Source organism: Peromyscus eremicus, chromosome 7, assembly GCF_949786415.1.
Source record: "Peromyscus eremicus chromosome 7, PerEre_H2_v1, whole genome shotgun sequence".
Taxonomy (NCBI): domain Eukaryota; kingdom Metazoa; phylum Chordata; class Mammalia; order Rodentia; family Cricetidae; genus Peromyscus; species Peromyscus eremicus.
The window spans coordinates 69,369,519-69,390,698 of record NC_081422.1 but is presented as its reverse complement, the minus strand read 5'-3'; the positions used below and the strand labels follow the sequence as shown (position 1 = coordinate 69,390,698).

Below are 21,180 nucleotides of genomic sequence, written 5' to 3'. Positions count from 1 at the left end.
AAAGTTTCTACATTAAGGAAGTTTATATAAATTACATGAATTGTAATTTTTTTGTAAAGAGTCAAAATGAAATGTTCTGCATAGAACAAAAGATATGCCTAAGCAACATATCATATTTGTACAAGGCCACTGAAAGTCATGAATATTAGTAACAAATGAAAATGCTTAATTCTGTATCAGGCTGAGTAATTTCAGTTTGGTATTCTAATAAGCTCAAGATTGTAAACTATTCTTATACAAAAGCAGTAATGGTGGACAGATTTGTGTAGGAAGTCTTGTGCTTCTGGTTGGCACATTATCTACTTTCTAATATGGTGAAATTAATACAGACATTTGTAAAAGGTTGTGCAAAACTATTGTATTTACAAAAATGGCACAAAAGTGAATGCAATAGTCAGTGCACATGCACACCCATTCACGTCTTCAACAAAGAAAGCTGTCCCAGCACTGCAGACCCGAGGAAGAGCATGAGCGTCAATGACAGCTGGTAAGCATTGGAGTCACACAAGTCACACCAGAACGGGCAAATATCGCCCAGGTAAGATGCTCTTGTTAAAGCTGGAACAGCAGGTTTAAGGCCGTCAAGTCCAAGCAGTTATTCAAATCTTTTGCAGCCCATTTACTTGTGTCTGAATTATGTGACTTGTCTTCCAACTTGTGGTCTTAAACTTCTGTCTTACAAAATTCAAAAGGAAAATACAGAAGAAATCAATACAACAGAGGTTCTATTAAATAAGAGTAACATACAAAGCTGTAATTACGAGGAAGTAAGGAAAGCCAGAACATTAAAGCTGTAAAACTTGCTTGCTACTTGTTGGAGCCAGCCCTACACCAGCTAGGTAATATGTACAATTATTGTAACGTCAATTACTTAAGTTGCTGTTACACGTCCTTTGCATCAGTGCACTGTTAAACTAACCCAAACCTCTACACATGTCTGCTCCCTTACAACAGCAGCACACACTACCACTACCTGCAAAGCTGTCAGTCTCCAATGACATAGTGAGTGAAAGGAAACAGAAAGTGGGTAAGTAACGCAGTAAGGAGAAATAAAGGACATTAGAAGACCCATGCAGTTCAGCTCTTTTAATCAGCCAGCCAGCTTGCTAGCAACCAGGGATGGTTTCCGCTGTGGAAGGTCCTGTGGAGTGGGAATGTGGTCACCAGTGACCTCTGTCTTATCCGGGGCTGCAGCAGGAAGCTGCTTGTTCTTCATCTTTGCTTTTGCCATGTTGTAATCCCCAGAATCAAAATACTTTTGCTGCAAACAAAAACAGAAACAAAAAATTAGATTAGAGTTTCAAAGTTCTTGATACCATTAGACTGATTTTGGTTGGGAGAATAAAGAAACCATAGCTTGAGTCCTGGCTTATATCCATCATGTTTAGCTGATTTCTACTGAATGTCTGCTATACATAAACTAATATATCAAGAGCTAGCAAGAGATTAAAAAATGACCAATTATATCAACCATCCTAGTAACTTTTACAATCAAAGATGTTTTGGTCATTAAACTCTGGGCTTGGCAAAAGCAAATGATACAGTGATGAAATGATGGCCTAGATAAATAATGAGAAGAAAAAAAATGTCACAGACTTTACAGACCCTAAAATGAAGTAGCTGGGACTCACAGCTAGCATAAGACTGCTGAATGGCCTAGGAAGCAGGTCTTATTAGCTGGCTCCTCCTGACTAGTCTTTTGATGAGCCCCATCTGGCCTAAAGCCAATGGATCTATGATTAGAAACTACTTTTTGGATAGCACTGTACAAGTTTTATATGGAGCAGTAACAATGAAATGTGGGCAAGGCACTTTTGAGGTTGCTGCAGTATCATTTCTGCGTGATGCTTTTTTTTTTTTTTTTTTTTTTTTTTTGAGACAGGGTTTCTCTGTGTAGCTTTGCGCCTTTTCCTGGAACTCACTTGGTAGCCCAGGCTGGCCTTGAACTCACAGAGATCCGCCTGGCTCTGCCTCCCGAGTGCTGGGATTAAAGGCGTGCGCCACCACCGCCCGGCTGCGTGATGCTTTTTAAAAAGAGTGTGGAATTCTAATGCCCCAAAGCAAGAAGCTGCTTCTAGCTATGTGTGGCACACCTGGAATCCCAGCACTCAGGAAGCGGAGGCAGGAAGACAGACACTCAAAGCTTGCTTCAACTACGAGACCCTGTCTTAAAAAGGAAAATGAAGCACTGCTTCTTTTACTGGCTGGCATCTGGACAACAAAGCAGCCTGGTAAATTTCTTGTGTTACTTAATGTACAAAATAAGAAACTAAACACTGCAAGCTAAAATAAATAAATAAATAAATACATATATACATACATAAACAATTTTTTTTGGTTTACTTTTTTTAGTGGGTATGTGTGTCAGAGTCTATGTGGAGGTCAGAAGGCAATTTTTACAATTGCTTCTCTCATTCCACCTCGTGAGTCCTGGGGACTGAACTAAGATTGCCAGTCTTGGCAACAAGAGCCTTTAACCTCTCTCCCCCATCTTGTAGGCTGTATAATTTCCTCCAATTTAATGGAACTCGGTTTCTAACTAGAAAAATTTAATCAGAAAAGGATCTCATTTAATTGCATACTGGGATATTCTGCTGAAGAGAATAAAAGTTACATTTTACTATTGCTAGAGTTTAAACTCACAGTGAAGCCCAGAGAATCTGAGCAAAGATACTGGTACAACAAAACCCGGCAGAACAGACACTGACAGGTGGTACAGGTGAAGGAGCCTGCTTTTTCTCAGGTTAGGGTCCAACAGATATAGTCTAGCAGTTTTTAGATGTTTAACAATTTCTAAACTGAGAGAGAGAGAGAGAGAGAGAGAGAGAGAGAGAGAGAGAGAGAGATAGAGAGAATAAACGCACATGCACACACACGTGCGTGCAGACACACACACATGCCATATATATTAGATTACTTCCTATAATCCTCAGTTTGGAGTCTTGGTGCAGCAGGAGTATCAGAGCAAGTCTGAGGCCAGCTTGGGCTACTTAGTAAGCCCCAGGCCAGTGTGAGCTATAATGAGACCCTATCTCAAGCAAAATAAACCCCTTAAAACCAAATAAAACATACTTTAGATCATATGGAGGCAATCTTACAAGTCTCTCTTCACATTCATTCATACTCAAGACAATGTCTCATGTAGCCCAGGCTGACCTCAAATTCTAACTTGCTATGTAGCAGGGATGACTTTGAATTTTTTTTTTTTTGGAGCTGAGAATCGAACCCAGGGCCTTGCACTTGCTAGGCAAGCGCTCTACCACTGAGCTAAATCCCCAACCCGACTTTGAATTCTTGATCCTCTTGTCTTCTCCTCCCAAGTGCTACATATGTTCCACCACACCTGATTTCCCACTAAAACAGTTTCTATGTATGTTATCACCTAACATGACAAACCTTAAAGTCATGTTTATTAGAACTGGGCCCTCAGTCTTGGTACTTTACAAACCTTACAAATACAGAAAATCATGGGCTAGACTGTTCAAATCCTTACCCACTCTGATGGGCTATAACTCACCATGGACATGATATTATTATTAGAAGCCCAGTGAAAATATAACACATTAATTTCATAATATCACCAATGGGAACAATACAGAAAAAGATCCAATACGGTAATTGAATTTAATTCAACCCTCTCAAATAACGCAGAAACTAAGTCTCTTAGCTTGTCAACTATCATGGCAGAGGAAAACTGAAACCTAGAACCTTGTAACTCAGACTTGAAACAAATTCTAGAACAACAACAACAAAAAGGCTTATTTCACTGATAGTTTGGGAAAATACAGAATCTTTCAAACATTCAATTTCAAATTCTATAGATTTGATTCAAGTGGCATTTACTTCATTTCCAACTATTTACACCTACGATACCAACTTTAAGATATATTAATTCTGTTGTGAAGAAATTGTCTCCTAAATTCTAGTAACCAGTCAAGTGCAAACAGATATCTGATGCCCAGGATTATACATGATTAGGTCATAGCTGAAAATATACCTAACAGTATGGTTCTGTAAGTGGACAGCCCATGCACATCCTGCATAACTAGGTTCCTAATGAATGCAGTTCTCACTCTGATATTTCTAGTTTCCCACTACATGACCTTTACAGTCATGATTTTAAATAACCACATATTCTATTTTGTTGACTGATTATAACTTCTATTTCTCTGATGCTGAACAATGATGCTGCTTCTAATTACAGTAAAAGCTTTAAGAAGGAAAAAAAAGCTTCAAATTTGAAGTTATTTTTCTCTCAATTACACCCTTACATTAATTTATAAGAGATTAGTCAAATGTAAATATTTCCATGAATCTTCCATAAAACACTTTCAAAATTAAGAGTAATGATTTTAATGTTTATACAGACAAGTATTAACTACATTTAATTTCAAGCTCTGCAGTAGGAATTATTCTAATATTTTTCCACTTTGGTTGAATTTAGTTATGATGAAATTTCACTGATTTCTATCATGGATGTAAACAGTGTCTGTTTTAATAGTTCTATTTCCTCTGTTAAATTCCTTTATTTAGGATCATGCTAATGTTTTTTAAGGTCCCTGATATTTGGGATAATTTCCCTACTAGATTCCGTGTTATGGTACAGAAAATTTGCATTTTTCTATATTTAACATAATTACCCATATATTATTATTTGAAATATGTGAATCCTTTCATTTCACACATTTAAAAAAACATGTTATTTGTTGATACCTTTAAAAATCAATTGTAAAAATCACATTCAGTTTTGAGTTGAGAAAACAGTCCATATGTAACTATGGTGTACACCCACAGACTTGTTTTTTGTATATAAGTAGCCAATACCAATACACTTAAGGAGAAACATAAAAATCTAGCATCTTATACAATAATTATCTTCCACATATACTTCACCATTCTCTGATCCTCACATGATAAAGAATTCAAATGTGTTTTAACTCTAATTTTCTAAGAAGGAAGGAGTTGAGAGAAAATTAGCACTACTATTTCAATGCTAAGAAATAATGAAATGTTTTCAGTAATTTGAACTACTAAAATTATAACATGTAAATTAGATCAAAGGAATGAACTACGAAGCAAATTAGATGATTTTACAAGTGATCATTTCATCCAAATACAAAGGGTCTTAAGGCTCTGGACGTTACGTGGGACTTGCTTTCCAAATGGTAAAAGCTTTAATAAGGGCAGTGGGGTACACTACCAGTTTCTAGACATCGGTTCTCTTTGAAAAGAGGGAAAGGGACCATACAGAAAAGACAGGGTAGGTTTGAGTTATATCTACATTTACTTTAATTACAAAGATGACAAAATATCAATATTAAATGAAGGTGGTGGTCACAGGAATTCTTTTACATTATTATCTGTACTATGCTACATACTTGAATATTTTATAATTTAAAGCATTATAATTGATTCTTTTCATACATATTCATGATATGAACTATGTAAAATATTGACAAAGACAGACACACGCACCTGGTAAGCTGAGATTAAAAATGCAGATATTCATCTCATGGCCTGTCAGCACACTGTGTTCATTTCCCCGTGAGGGAAGATACTCAATAACTTACCCCTTTCTGCAATCGTTTCCTTAAAAAATCGGAACCGCCAGGCTTTTGTCCCAAGTGTGGATACCTTGCTTTTAATTTTGCTTCTTCAGCTTTCTCTGGACTAGTCACTTTATCTTCCATTTCCTGAAATAATTTCAAGTAAATTATTTCTGTTACAACTCAGTTTTTGAAAATAATTCACCTCTTAATATCTGGATTCTGACTTTCGTTGTTGAATGCCAAGTAATACAGCCTCTGACTAAGAAACCAAGCACAGAACCCTTTCAAACGCCTCTGTCTTTCCTCTCAAATGTCCCATGTGATAGCTCTATTATAGCTGTGATGCATGTATAACACCCCACACAGTGGATAAAAATATCCAGATAGCTCAGCTCTCAAGTCTTGCTTGCAGTTACTTTCCAGTCATGTATAATACATTCATAGTTAGTCACCTTCTATGGAACTCTTCAGCTCTTTGTCTATATTTAGAGAATTTTCTTAGTATTATCAAAATCTAAAAGACCTTTCTGATTTCCTATTTATTCAAAATTACGTATGGTTTTAAACTCCTTAGACTCTTTACTAGACATTAACAGCTGCCCAAATACTAGCATATTTTTCCTAACTAAATCAATTCAGAAGACCTTGATATCTGTAAAGGACAGAAATACGTTCAGCAATCTTCACATCTGGCTGGGTGTAAGAGCTCATGCCTGTAATAATAGCACCTAGGAGTCTGAGGAAGACTACAGCAAGTTCAAGGCCAGGCTACAGTGAGTGAGTCCCTGTCTCCTACCATCAAAAAGGGCAATTCTGTTCATGTCACACATTTTTAGGTCTCAAAGTCAGCTTCCTAAAAAGACTGTCATTAAATGTACCCCTCCTGTGCTAAGGATTAAACTTGGGGTACTCGGTTATACCTCTAGTCCTGTCACTGTCTCAAGACCATTTTCTCAAATACCTATCCTGATTAAGTCCATATTCTTCAAAACACTATCTTACAGGAAAGAATTTATCACCTCATGACAGGAACAATGAATCACGAAAAACTCACAGGTCTTCTATGATGGGAGGCTGAGCAGCTGGCAAGGGTACTTTTAGCTATGGGACTCATTCTGAATTGGCAAAATCACACTTTGGCACATTTTGAATCTCTAAGGTTATTTATGAAGTAAAATAGCAGAAATGTTAAATCTATAAATGTCAAACCAACTGTTCTTATATAACAAGTAAATAATTTATCTAGGAACTTTTCAAGCTCATGTTTTTTTTGGAGATTTTTCCTCAAAATTACATTTATACATATTCTACTGTATTATTAACACTTGACCCTCAACAACTCCCTTATACCCCACATTTAATGTCTTAGAGGATTTTGAAGAACAGTTGCTAATGGCAGATATCCTTTGTTTTCTTTCTTCTTTCTTTCTTTCTTTCTTTCTTTCTTTCTTTCTTTCTTTCTTTCTTTCTTTCTTTTTTTTAGTTTTTTTCGAGACAAGGTTTCTCTGTAGATTTTGAGCCTTTCCTGGAACTCGCTTTGTAGACCAGGCTGGCCTCGAACTCACAGAGATCCGCCTGGCTCTGCCTCCCAAGTGCTGGGATTAAAGGCGTGCACCACCACCGCCCGGCTGTTTTCTAATCTCTTTACATAAACCTGCCTTTTCTGATTCAGATGTCCTGCTTCCCCCTTCTAGGCTGCAGTTTCATGTATTTATGCTGACAATCTCTTACTGTGGCCATCCACACATATGCTCCATACAAAATTTACTTGTGTATCCAGCACAGGTAAGACTCTAAATGACCATTTTTCTAGTCCTTACATTTAAGAACGGCATGTCCAAAAGTTCAAGTGTGAGGTATACAATCTAAACCCTGGTAACTTTCAGTGTGTAAGCATATCAACACGCTGCTGATTATTGTCACATTTAAACTAAGCCTCCATAAACCACTACACACAAAGCCTCCATAAACCACAACACCTCAGCTGGTATTCAAACTGCAATATCATCATTTTTTATGGTGCTTTTTGTTGTTGTTTGTCTTTGAAATGAGTTTCATTCTGTATCTCTGGCTGTCCTGGAACTCACTATATAGACCAAGCTGGCCTTGGACTCAGAAGAAATCCACCTGCCTCTGTTTCCTGACTGTTGCGGCAGTTCTTTAAGGAGTTTTTCAAACCTGATTTTATGCATGAGTTCTGTCTTACAAAGTTTAGAACCTAACCAGGTAAAGCTATAAGGACATTGCACTTATGTAAAGCTGGAGACACTAATACAAAAATAAGGTGTGCTAGAGCCTTAGCGACATCTAGTGGCTGGCTGCTTACCCTTCACTACACAAATCTACTGCAACTCACTGGCATTCTCAGAGCTGCAATTTCAAAGCAAAACTTAGATGAAAAATTGATGAAAGGCCCTATTCTTGGGTTTCACTGTCCAGTTAGCCCATTTTAAATAATGCTTATTGAAAAGGAGCCAAAGTCAACTGCTGGCCGTTAGTCTCAGCACTTTCAAACCTTCCTGTCAGAATCAGATTTTCTTGGGCCAGAAAGATTACACAGCAGCTAAAGGAGCTTGCCACATAAACCTGACAACCTGAGTTCAATCTCTGATTCTGATGGTGGACGGAGAGAACCAAGTCTGAGAGTTGCCTTCTGACCTTCACATGTATAGATATAGCACACATCCACCCACACTCATGCTCACATAAGAAAAAATAATGAGGCTAGGCTGGTTTACATATCCAGTTCCATGTCTATACGGACAGACATTCTTTCTCCCCTCCTCACACATACCCCTCAAACCCAAACACACTTCTTTTGATAACTCCTTGAACCTAGGATCTCAAATGTTTGAGACTGACGAGACCTCATCTCAAAACAAGGAAGAGGACAGGGAGAGGAGAAAGGTAAGAGAGGGAGTGGAGGATGAAGGAGGAGGAGAATCCAATCCTTGAATGTCCTTGTCGATACATAACACATTATTAATAAGTGCTATCAGTAGAATTTCCTAGATGAATTCAAACTTTGTTCTGTATTCAACAGGAGAAGGAAAGATATGAAAAGACAGACCTAAGGTATACTTTAAAACGAAGTTAGGCACTATCAAGACTTCTACAATACTTTTCGAGAACCATATAAAACATTCTTAATCTACTGCAGTTGCCGAAGTTTTAGGATCTTACATTAAATAACTCCAGCTAACAATGTTCACTAACATTCTAACACAGCTACAGATTTACTTACAGAGATATAAACGTGTGGGGTGGGGTGCAGTGGCTGCTGGCATTTAGCCATTCTCGCTCCTCTCTACATGCTTCCCCAAACAGTACAAATAGAAGGCTAAAACTACATTTCCCCAACTGTACTCCAATTAGGCAGTCCACAAATGAAAAAGTGTAGAAGAAAAGAGCCCATTCTTCTCTTGATCATGCTGCTACAGAGCAGCAGGCCCCTGTGAGTTCCTCCAGTGGGGTATCCACAGAGAATCAGGGGCTCTTGTAGCAGCTACATGGCAGTAGAGTAGATGAAAGGCTCCAAACACGACTTTCTTCAATCCTTGCCTCTGAAAACATCTTTTTCCCCTTCTGTTCTTCCAACCCTTTCAAGAATTTGTAATCTAGTACCCCAAACCATTTCCTTTCTGTTTGAAATATGTCAAGTAGCTTTTGTTCTTACCCTCCTTATATGATGGTTAAAAAAAAAATCAAGTGGAATAATTTATACTTATAGTCATGTTAAAAATAGAATTGGACACAGAATTTGCTATGATTACAGTTTCTTGAACATCAAAGATATTACGAACATTTATTTTAGCTATGAAAAAAACAAAAAACAAAAAGAAGGGCAGTGTGTATGTGTGTGTGTGTGTGTGTGTGTGTGTGTGTGTGTGTGTGTTGAGATAAAGAGAAGGAAATATAAAACAAAGAAAAAAATAGGTTACATATGCATGCATCAAATATTATATCATAGATGTCTTTTGTAGGAGGGGGAACAGGGTGGGTAGGAGAAGATGAAGGGCCAGGGATGTACTCTATGTCAGAGGGAACAGAGGCCCTGGACTCATAATTTCCAGCATCTGAGAAGAAAGGAGGGTAAGCAAGAATAAAGGGCTGGGGTGTGGCTCAGTGTGGAGCACTTGCCAAGAATGGGCAGGGTCCCAGGTTCAATTCCAAGTGCTGTAAAAATAAAATGAGACAAAAAAGAAAAACACACAAGAGGATAGTATTTTTAATTTAAATGTTTATAATTTGGAAGTCATGATGGTTTATAATGACTGTCAAAATATGACAGGAACCAGAATATCTAGAAACATCTGTACGGGAGCTTGCAGATGGATTAATTAGGTGGCAAGATCTACTCTAGATGTTGTGGTATCATTTCATAGGCTGGGGTACTAGGGACTGAATTTAAAAAAGGAAGTGGACTAAAGAGATGGCTCAGTGGTTTAAGAGAAGTTGTACAATCACAAGGATTGGAGTTTGGGTCTTAACAACTATGTAATAAGACAAGTATTGTGCAAACACTTGTCACTCCAGCTCCAAAGGAAGCCCTCTTCTAGTCTTCCCATGTGCATTTACACAAAACACATAGATGCACACAAGTGCACACACACATGCACATACACTAAATATTAGAAGGGGGAAAGGGAGAAAGATGAACACCAACATTCATCTCTGCTTCTAGTTATAGCTGCATTGGTTCATGTTGCCATACACTCCTAGCCATCATGGACTGTATCCTCAACCTCTGAGCAAAAATAAACCCTTCTTTTAAGTTACTTTTATCAGATATTGAGTCAGAGCAATGAGAAAATAAATTAATATACAAGTGATCATATTTTTTTTTTTTGGTGGGGGGGACAGGGTTTCTCTGTGTAGCTTTGGCTGTCCTGGTACTTGCACTGTAGACCAGGCTCATAGAGATCTGCTTGCCTCTGCCTCCCAAGTGCTGGGATTAAAGGTATGCGACATCACCACCAGGCTTGCATAATAAAGTTTTAAAGGGGGCTAACTAAACAAAAATAAAGCATAAAATTGCCAAATTGTTAGTTTAGTAGTGAAGAAAAGAAAATCAATAGGGGAAGTTAATGAAATAATAATGGGACTAGATAACACACACACACACACACACACAGCACAATAATAACAAAGGAACAGAAAAGATGTGATGCCATTTTTAAAAAAAAGCAGCAGTAACAAAGGGTAAGATGAAAGGAAAAAAAAACTAAAGTGCCAATGATCACAATAACCATAAAAGGACTGATGCCCTGTCCATTTAAGTCTGTAGCTGGAAGCCAACGGAGACAGTCATGCCTGTAATCCCAGTATTTGAGAGACAGAGCCAAAAGGATTGCCACCAAGTTCACAAGCCTGGTCAACATAGGAAGTTCCAGGAGAGCCTGTTCAAAAGGCCAAAATAAACAAATATAAATTCAGAGCCAGATTTTAAACAGCAACAACAAAAACTAGTCACTTACCAAGTAAAATTTTAAAAGTGAAATAGGTAGAAAGTAAACACAGGGGAAATAACATACTAGTCAAGCCCTAATCAAATAAGAGCTAGTGCACCTATATTGAGTAACACAGATACTAAGACAAACGTATTATTAGAAATATATAGGCCAGTCAGGTGGTGGCTACACACACCTTTAATCCTAGCAGAAGCAGGAGGATCTCTAAGTTTGAGGCCAGTCTGGTCTACAGAGTTAGTTCCACGACAGCTGGGGCTACGTGTAGAGAAACCCTGTCTCAAAAAAACCAAATAAAACGAAACAGAAAGAAATACAGAGGCCCTGCTTTCTGTGCAGCCCCCATGGTGGGCATGGGATAGCAGGTGCTACTTACTGGTACCGAACGATGACAAGGTACACGCCTGTGTGCTGTATAACCTGCACACAGGTGCCTGATCCTTGAAAGTAGGTCCCAGCACCACAATAGGGATCAAAGACAATCACTGTTTTGTCCTTGAAGGAAACCTAACTGGCACTAGAAGCCCACCCAGGAACAGGGCTGTTTTCCCTGAGGAATGAAAGCCAGGGGTCTGGAATCTCCCCCTTGGAGGTGACTGGGATGGCAGCAAGGCTTAGGTGATGATTTCTGCTGTTTCAACTATGAGCAGTGTCAGGAGCAGAGAAGCCGTTCTGGTTACCGTGGACTTTATTGCTACAAAGGATAATTTCTGTCTGAATTAAGACAGATCCTAGAACTCTGATCTTTCCTATATTAATCACTGTGAGCAGCTATCAACTTATTATGATAAAAAAAATGGCTTGAAACCAGCACGTTTATGTACCAGGCAGACATCTACTGGGTGTGCTGGCAGGTGCATCTACTCCTGGTCATGGAGCTAGAGATCACTTGAGTATGAGTTCAAGGACAGTCTGGATAAACTTACTGAGAGCTCACTGTGTCCCACCCCAAAGAAGACAGTGTTAACTTATATTTATTTTATCTTACAAGTACTTGTTTTACAAAAAAGATCCTAGTAATTTCTTTTACATGTATGTATGCTATGCGGAGGCATGTGCATGTCATAACAGAGGAAGTATGGAAGTAAGTCAAAGGATAACTTGCAGGAGTCAGTTCTTTTATTCTACCAGTAGGATCTGGAGATCAAACTAAAGTTGTAGGCTTGAAGGCCAGAACCTTAACACTCAGCCACCTCATGGGTACCCGATAAAATATTTTAAAGAAGAAAAGAGAAGACTAATCAAGTGTGACTATGTATCTCAACATTTCCAGCATTTAAGGGTCTGTGGAAGTTTGTGGTGAGTTCAGGGCTGCCTTGGCAGGTACACCCCGCTTTAAAACAAAACAAAAGGAAGTCACACACAGACTGTACATGTGTGTAGTAGATTTAATTCAGTGGTAGATCAGTTGCTTGGGATGTATGAAGACCTGAGTTTAATCCACAGCAGGGGTCAGGAGAAGGGCAATAAGCAAAGAAACTAGTAAGAGTCTGGCAGTCTCAAAGATACAGGCAAACAGGGGCTACAAAATTAACCCTGTTAAACAAATGCTTAAAAGCTGGGCATATGAAAACCCAGCACGTACAAAGTGGATGCAAGAGGATCAGGGGTTCCAGGCCAGGATGCAATATATAAAACCAAGCCTTAAAAAACAACAGCAAAGCAAGTTCCAAGACAGCTAGGGCTACAAAGAAAAACCCAGTCTCAGAAAAAACAAACAATAGTAAAGGAAGATGGGCAGGCATGGTGACAAAGCCTTTAATCCCAGCACTCAGGAGGAAAAGGCAGAGAGAGGCAGGTGGCTTTCTAGAGCTCAAGGTCAGTTTGGTCTATATCAAGAGTTTCAGAAAACAAACAAGCAAGCAAAACCGACCAAACAAATAATCACAATAACAAAACTCCCAACCAACCAACCAACAAACCAACCAACGAAATCACCCCCAAAAGCCCTCACAAAAGTAAAGGGCCACTTGTCACCAAGCTTAGTCCCTGGATCCCAGATGGCAGGAGGAAGAGAACAGACTCCCATAAGTTGTTTTCTATTCTGAACACATGTACTGTGGCATACGGGTGCTGGGGATGTCTTTCTGTACGCTGTGAATGTGTTGCTCTGATTGATTGATAAAACGTTGATTGGCCAGTAGCCAGGCAGGAAGTATAGTATAGGCAGGACAAGCAGAGAGGAGAATTCTGGGAAGTGGAAGGCTGAGTCAGGAGATGCCGCCATGAGAAGATGTAAAGATACCGATATAGATTTATAGAAATGGGTTAATTGAAGATGTAAGAACTAGCTGGGTGGTGGTGGCAGCGGCACAAGCCTTTAATCCCAGCACTCGGGAGGCAGAGGCAGGCGGATCTCTGTGAGGTCGAGGCCAGCCTGGGCTACCAAGTGAGTTCCAGGAAAAGCGCAAAGCTACACAGAGAAATCCTGTTTTGAAAAACCAAAACCAAAACCAAAAAAAAAAAAAAAACATAAGAACTAGATAGCAAGAAGCCTGCCACGGCCATACAGTTATAAGTAATATAAGTCTCTGTGTGTTTACTTGGGTCCGAGTGGCTGCAGGACTGGTGGGTGAGAGAGACCTGATCATGGGCCAGGTAGGACACAGGAAAACTCCAGCTATATACGGGAGCTTGCACACTCACACTCATCCACTAATAAAATATAATAAAATTTAAAAGCTTAAAAAGGAATGTCAAACTCCAAGAAAAAAAAACAGCTTTAAAAATTCAAAGCTGATTTTGAAATTTTATTCTATAAAAACTCCTGTCACAGGTTTCTATATTTTAACAATACAAGATGAGCTGGGCGGTGGTGGCGCACGCCTTTAATCCCAGCACTTGGGAGGCAGAGCCAGGTGGATCTCTGTGAGTTCGAGGCCAGCCTGGGCTACCAAGTGAGTTCCAGGAAAGGCGCAAAGCTACACAGAGAAACCCTGCCTCGAAAAAACCAAAAAAAAAAACCCCAAAAAAAAACCCAAAAAACAAAAACAAAAACAAAAACAAAACAATACAAGATGAGATAAAGTGCAATTACATATATATATTTATATATTTATAAATACATGTATTTATACATTCTTGACAAATAATGGTGGGTTGGGTATCAAACTGTCTTCCTATAGTATACACTTAGAAGAGAACCTAATCAAATATAAACATGAACTAAGATTAACACATGTATTTCTGTGAGTTTTACTATTAGAATACATTAGAAACCCTGTTACTAATGTATAAGCTTTGAATACATATACAGAAACATTCAAGGGCTAGGGTTCAGTAGCAAAGCACAATCTAAAATTCATGAGGTCCTGGATTCAATAGATCAGCACCAACAATAGCAAAAGACTTTTCAAAATGACTAGGTCTGGGGATGTAGATCAGTGGTACAGTGCTTGCTTAACATATGCATGATATTCCCTAGGTTCAATCTCTAGTCCTAAAAAAAAAAACTTTAAAATGATTATTTTATATTCTAATAAGCTGATAATTTCATCGGAATGTCATTTTTCAGCCTGTGGCTATGTTACATAGCTCAGCAGTAAAACCTGAGCACTCAAATAAGTTCTCTGTCTGCTGAGCAATATGTTCACTAATGCACTGATGAATTAACAAAGGCCAACCAACCTTTTCAGATATTGTGAAGAAGGTTCAACTACTGTTACCATTTTATAGAGAATCACTTTTGTCCTGTAAATCCTTACTATTTACCAGTGCTTGGCGTTCAATGACTGTAAGTAAAAGTCTCCAGAATGAACACAATGTCCTTCAACTGTGTCCATAAAAACTTTCTTGGTTTTACCATCAGCTCAAGAACATTGATGCAACAGAATTAATAGGTTCAGGAATGTAAGTTATAAAGTAAAAAAATCTTATACCAACAACAGAAACAAATCTAACAAGCTGGTTGGACTGGAGATGTAATTCAGTGGTAGATCGTCTATCTAACACGCACAAAGCTCTGGGTTTCATCCCCAGCACCACAAGATGGAATATGACTGAAACCCCAGCACTCAGGCAGTAGAAGTAATAAGGTAAGGAGTTCAAACTCATTCTGACTACACACTGAGTTCAAGGCCAGCCTGGGATAAGAGACCCCATTTGACAAACAAAAGACAGAAAAATTTGAATAGAAAAAAAGAACATTATTAAGCCTACCACTGATAGAAGGTATAATAAAACAGCTCCAGAAAATACCAAGATTAACTAGAATTTTTTAAAACCTGGGGGATAAGGGGTGGGGAAGTACTTTTATATCTACTGTTAAACACTGATATAAGGAAACAGTCATGTTATGCATATGATTAGGGATGTTTCGGAAAATGTATTAGGTAGGTTTTGTCATTAGAAGACATCAGAGTGGGGCTGGAAAGATGGCTCCATGGTTAAAAGCAATGGCTGCTCTTCCAAAGGACCTGGATTCAGCCTCTAGCACTTACACAGACAGTGGCTCACAATGGTCTGTAGCTCCAGCCCCAGGGGATCTGATGCACACTTCTGACCTTCTAGGGCACCAAGCAGCACACATATACACAGACATACATGGAGACAAAACACCCATACACATTAAAACAAACAAACAGACAACGAACAAACAATAAAAGATAAGTGTCATGTGTAAGATTTAAGAAGCCTCTCATAAAGGAGAGAATACATTTTTTTCCCCTCTGTGTCCTTTCTCATGGTTTAATGAGCTTAAGATGTCTGAAACTGGAGCAGCCATACTGCATTAAGAGCTGAGGTGTTAAGAATGGTGGAGCAGCAGCAAAGACATGAATCCTGAAAACCTCAGAACCACTCTCCCACTCCTGGGCTAGCTTTTTGTGCTTCTTTGCCAAGAGAAAAAAATAACTTCTATCTTGTTCAAACTATTAGTTTCATTTTCCTGTCACATGTAACCAAGCATAATTCTGATTAAATAAAAAGCATGTAGGATTTAGACACAAAGACTTGGACAAGCTGGGCCGCTGTGGCGCACGCCTTTAATCTCGGCACTCAGGAGGCAGAGCCAGGTGAATCTCTGAGAGTTCGAGGCCAGCCTGGTCTACAGAGCGAGATCCAGGACAGGCACCAAAGCTACACAGAGAAACCTTGTCTCAAAAAACCAAAAAAAAAAAAAAACCAAAAAAAACCAAAGACTTGGACAAGCAGGTTTTGTCTGAGGATGGAGAGGAAGCATCAATAAGAGAATGGACAGTGTAGGCAAGAAGGGGACTTCTGGGAGATGAAGCAAGAGAATGTGATGAAAGGAGGCTGAACAGCAGGCTAGTGAGCTTGGACTTCACCCTGTGACAGATAATGGGGCAGATAAACTTACTCCCAGCCAGGACTGTCCAAGGTCATCCCCATAACATCCACCTCTAGGCAGCCTGAGAAAACTTGCAGTGGAATGGAACTGGAGGTTTTACTCTGAAACATTCTATGTTAACAGTTCTCTTCCTTTTCCACCATGCACAAAAGTACCAGGACTTTTTTTTTTTAATTTTGTATTTTTGGGTTTTTATTTGTTTTTGAGATAAGGTCTCTACATAGCTCTGGCTGTTTTGGAACTCACTCTGTAGACCAGGCTGGCCTTAAACCCACAGAGATCCACTTGCCTCTGCCTCCAGAGTACTGGATTGAAGGTGTACGCTACCATGCCTGGCCCATATCTTTTTAAAAAAAGAATTATTTTTAAGTTAGTGTGTTTTGTCTGCATGTATGTCTGTATACTACTTGCATGCCCACAGGTCAGAAGAGGACACTGATCCTCTGAAACTGAAGTCACAGGTGGTTGAGAGCCACCTCTCCAGCCTGGCCAGGTGTTCTTTAAACACAGTATTTCAGTTCTACCTCAGCTGAGTTCTACTTCAGCTAGTCTTTCTAAGACACTTCATTTAGTTTTATTAAAACAACCTCTAGAAAACTTGCTACTGGCATCTTAAAACAAACAAACCAAAGCCACAGCACACACATATCCATTATGTATTTAGTTTTGTTCATATTTTTAAAGTGGGCCAAAGTTAAGGTTTTTATGCTATATCGCCATGGGCTTTATTAAACTGGACAGCTTCTGCTTCCAGACTGCTGGGATTGTTAGGTGTGATCCACTATGCCTAGCTAGAACTAATTTTAAAACGTTAAGTTATCTCAGTTCTAGATAGTTAATACCTCATAGCTTATATTAAAAAGGAGAACTTAGTCATCACATGGCCTACGGGATAATTAACCTTTAACAGCTGCTACCATTTCTCAATATATTTAGTTTCAACACAATACCAGCTACAATGAATAGTTTATAGATAGGCTGTGTTTCTGTTTAAGACTGATACAAATTGAGAGACAGATATCTGTGTTTTTAATGCTCACACATATTTAATTAATGTCGCAGTTAAAAACAGGTGCCTACCTGATTTCCTTCTCTTTTTAAAATTTTGCTTTCTAATTTTATTTCCACTGGTCTCTTAACATGAGTGCATACCATTCATAAGGGGTAGAAGGTGACCTTGTCCTATTCCTTGCAGGGTCCAGCTATCTTAAACTTTTATAAGACAACAAGCTACCATAAAATCTTATAAGTATTTTTAACTGAATACCTTGACTATAATTGAAAGGTCAATTGGGACCAGAGACAATAATCAACTTTTTAGGTCATGTAACTGTTCTTCCAAATAGAAGAAACAGGTGATTTGGCTCACAAGAACACAGAAGTGACTCTGCACATTTTCCTCCTGTTTAAGGATACTGTTCATGCCTCAGGCACTTAAAATCTACAGCCAATCTTCAATTCAAAAAGGGACACTATATTCCTGACACCCTCTAATTTATATTAATGACATTAGCTAGAAACAAAAAGATCTAAAAAAAAAATGCTTAAGGAGAAAAAAATCATAAAGACAAAACATTAAAGTTATCATTGGTATTAGATATTGTATTAGGCTATTTTAATCAAACGTATTTATACTCTAGAAATCAATACTTCAAACTTTGGTAACATACTAACAAATCTTGTCACCCAAAATTATTTTAGTCAGGTGTAGTGGCAGCAGGACTGTAATCCTTGAACTTGGGAGGCTTAAGGCCAGAGGAGTACTTCAAGTCAAAGGTCAGCCAGGGCTACAGAGTGAGCCCCTGCGGGAAAAATAATTAAACAAGGGCCAGCAAGATGGCTCAGGTTCAATCCTGGAACTCTCACGGTAGAAGGAGAAAATCGACTCCTGCAGGCTGTTCTCTGACCTCTACACAAATACCCCAACATTAAAAAAAAAAAAAAACCTACCACACCATTGTGTATCAAATTAAAACCAAGATTGATTTCAGTGTGTGAGACAAGAGAGACATGGGCTTTGAGTTCCTAAACCCTAAGCAACTATGAACACATCAAAGTTTACAATATGAACAGGTAATATATAAGATTACTATGAAGACTATAATCCTTAAACTGTATGCATTTTCTTTTTCTTTCTTTCTTTTGGCTTCAAAAATTCCTTGCTCAGCTGGGCCTCATGGCACAGGCTTGCAACTTGAGCCACTAGGTGTCTGAGCCTAGAGAATCACCAAATTGAAGGCTTGCCTGGGCAATTTAATGACGTCATCTCAAAACTGAAAACAAGAAGGCTAGGCCAGCACAGTAACAGAGCAAATAGTGTCAGGGCCATCCGCTCCAGCTAGCCTGAGCTACACCAGCTCTTGTCCCAGAAAGACAAAATAAGGGCTGGGTGGCTAGTCAGTCAGTACAGTGCTCGCTGTGAACACACATATTCTCTTTCTCTCACTGGCTGGTCTCACAAAAACAGAAGGGGACCCCAGGAATAGAGCTCAGTGGTCAAGCCCTTGCCTAGGCTGCCCCAGAGACCCTCCTGCAGAAAGAAAAAAGGACAGGCGGAAGGGAGGGAGAAGACATCTTTCTTGCAAAGTATCATACAGCCGAACAACATGGTACTTTTATTATCTTTGTTCTCTTCCTTTTCATCTGTTAATTTACAAGTACTCTCAGAACAGAACTACTGTAATGGAAGAAATAATAGAAAAAGTCAACACGATTAGGAACATATGGAATAGGCATAGAGCACTCATCTACAGGGCAACATTCAGTATAAGGCCTAAGAAAGTTTAAACATTACACCAAATCTCATTTACAGTAAAGCAGTTTGTTATTAATTATCAATTAATTTGAGACAGGGTCTCATTATGTAGCTCCAGCTGGCCGGGTACTCACAGACATCTGCCTGCTTTTTTTGCCTGAGAGCTGGGATTAAAGGCGCAGTTTGATTGTTAAGAAAAATTGCTGGGAACTCTTCATAAACAATTTAAGAAACGAGACCAAGGACTCTTCTCCTTTCTTAGTTAATTGACTCCAAGTACCCAGGAAGGCAGGGCATCAGAATAATTAATTATAATGGAATGGGCAGGCAATAGCCCTGATAAACATAGAGGCCTTGTATTCCTAGACGGATTGCTAGCTCACTTCCCTTCACCGGAGAAATACAAATGAGCTGACAAAAATATCCCCATGTCTCGAGAAATATCTGATTAAATTAGTGAAAATGTGTAAAGCTCCAATTCTCGAATTTTAGTCAAGTACCACATGCAAACCCCACCAGCTGGCATTTCTGAGCACAAGTCGTGCTGGGTTTACAGTTTCTCGTTTGGGCCGCACGGCCGTCGTAGACAGTGGGCACTAGGACCGGGACTTAACCGACGGGGAAACCGAAGCCCAAAGGGTTTAGGCACAGATCCTGGGGTCCCACGGGCTCACAATCCTAACCTAGATCTGCATCGCTCCCCCCAGCCCCCCGAAAGGAGACACCGCTTTAGGAATTACCTGCAAGCTTACAAGTGGTCGGAGCGCTTCCGGGGGGGACGCGCGGGGAGGGGGGGGGGAATACAACGTCCCAAGCAAACAAAAGCTCACTATAAAACTTGGGTTCCTGGCACAGGCCCGAGTCCCGGCTCTCTCGTATACTCAGGTGACACACCGAGGCACCGGAGAGGAACGTTAGCTGTCCAAGCCGCCTGGGGGGCTGGGGGGGGGGGCGGTTGCGGGAGGAGCCGACCGCCTCGTGTGGTGTGGCCAGGCAGCGGCCGGCGGAGGGCTCCTTCAGGCCGGCCTCGCTCGGGCCGCGCTCCCGCAGGCCCGCCAGCCAAGGCTCCAGCCACCCCTGGCTCCCGCAGACCCGCCGGGCCAGCCCGGCACGCTCACCTTTTGCTCCTCCGCCGACGCTGCTTCAGGGACTTCCGCGGACATGGTGCTCCTTCTGCAGAAGAGACGCCGGGAGAAGACTGATTACCGGGGTGGCCAGGCCGCCCGCTGCCCTCTGCCTGCCCCGCCGCTCGCCGGGCTGGCGGCGGCCGCCTTGTGACGACACGGGCCCCGGGAGCCCGCAGCCCAGGCCCGCCAGACTCCCGCGCCGCACCCTTACCTACCTATCCCCGCGCCTCCGGCCCTGCGACGCCCAAGCACTTCCTTTTTCCCTCAAAGGTTGCGGCTCGCGCCTCACCTCACTTCCGTCCAAGGGCGCCCGGTGCTTCCTGGGAATTGTAGTTTACCTGTGGCTCTGTCCCCCCCCCCCCCCCCCCCCCCCCCCCCCGCCTTTCCAGACTGCTCTGACCTCCCATTCACCCATCCGCTTGCTCTGTGCTCTGCAGTAGCTCTGCTTCAGCTTAACCTCATCCACCATGACTTCTTCATTCCTCCGCCTTGTCTCAGCACGATCTTATTTTCTTAGCTCAACCTCTTCAAAGCTATCACTGCTCTGGAGAGTTCCATAATGAGCACAGCATCATTAGACAGAAATTGTCTAATTTGATACTTTGGTAATGTCACCTTCCCTCTTCATATTAGGGAAGAGGCCAATATTTCACTCTGAGACCCTCCCAGACCTTGGTATTTTCTATGTAATAAATAACCGATGAATGGATTCAGCTTCCATTCCTCGTTCTTACACGGCAGTCAGCTCAAAACATTGAGCTCCATAATGACTTTCTTTTTCTTTCTTTCTTTCTTCTTTCTTTCTTTCTTTCTTTCTTTCTTTCTTTCTTTCTTTCTTTCTTTCTTTCTTTCTTTCTTTCTTTCTTTCTTTCTTTCTTTCTTTTTTTCTTCATAATGACTTTCTTAATTGCCAAGTCCCGTGACTTCATATCTACTCGTCATTCTACTAAGCATCTTATACCTGCTGGCACAT

The 21,180-nt window shown here is 40.3% G+C and overlaps 1 protein-coding gene across 2 annotated transcripts; it reads right to left on the bottom strand.

Annotated features, from left to right (window-relative positions):
* Positions 1-1,071: 1,071 nt before the first annotated feature.
* On the bottom strand, positions 1,072-20,390 carry Arpp19 (cAMP regulated phosphoprotein 19). Of its 2 annotated transcripts, none has more exons than XM_059268245.1 (3): positions 20,199-20,390; positions 5,571-5,693; positions 1,072-1,261 (listed from the first exon to the last, which is right to left on the bottom strand). In XM_059268245.1, the coding sequence occupies exons 1-3, from the start codon at positions 20,241-20,243 to the stop codon at positions 1,091-1,093; spliced, it is 339 nt and encodes a 112-aa protein (XP_059124228.1). In that variant the 5' UTR covers positions 20,244-20,390; the 3' UTR covers positions 1,072-1,090. The 2 variants fall into 2 exon arrangements, with proteins under 2 accessions (XP_059124228.1, XP_059124229.1); XM_059268246.1 differs by lacking the exon at positions 20,199-20,390 and adding an exon at positions 19,821-20,029.
* Positions 20,391-21,180: the final 790 nt, after the last annotated feature.

What these genes read in the sequence shown, in the direction of transcription:
- Arpp19 (XM_059268245.1), bottom strand. Translation starts at nt 20,243, where the DNA reads ATGTCCGCGGAAGTCCCTGAAGCAGCGTCGGCGGAGGAGCAAAAG. An exon ending in CGTCGGCGGAGGAGCAAAAG is followed by an intron (nt 5,694 to 20,198) that starts GTGAGCGTGCCG and finishes AAATTATTTCAG; the next exon opens with GAAATGGAAGATAAAGTGAC. An exon ending in GGAAACGATTGCAGAAAGGG is followed by an intron (nt 1,262 to 5,570) that starts GTAAGTTATTGA and finishes TTTTGTTTGCAG; the next exon opens with CAAAAGTATTTTGATTCTGG.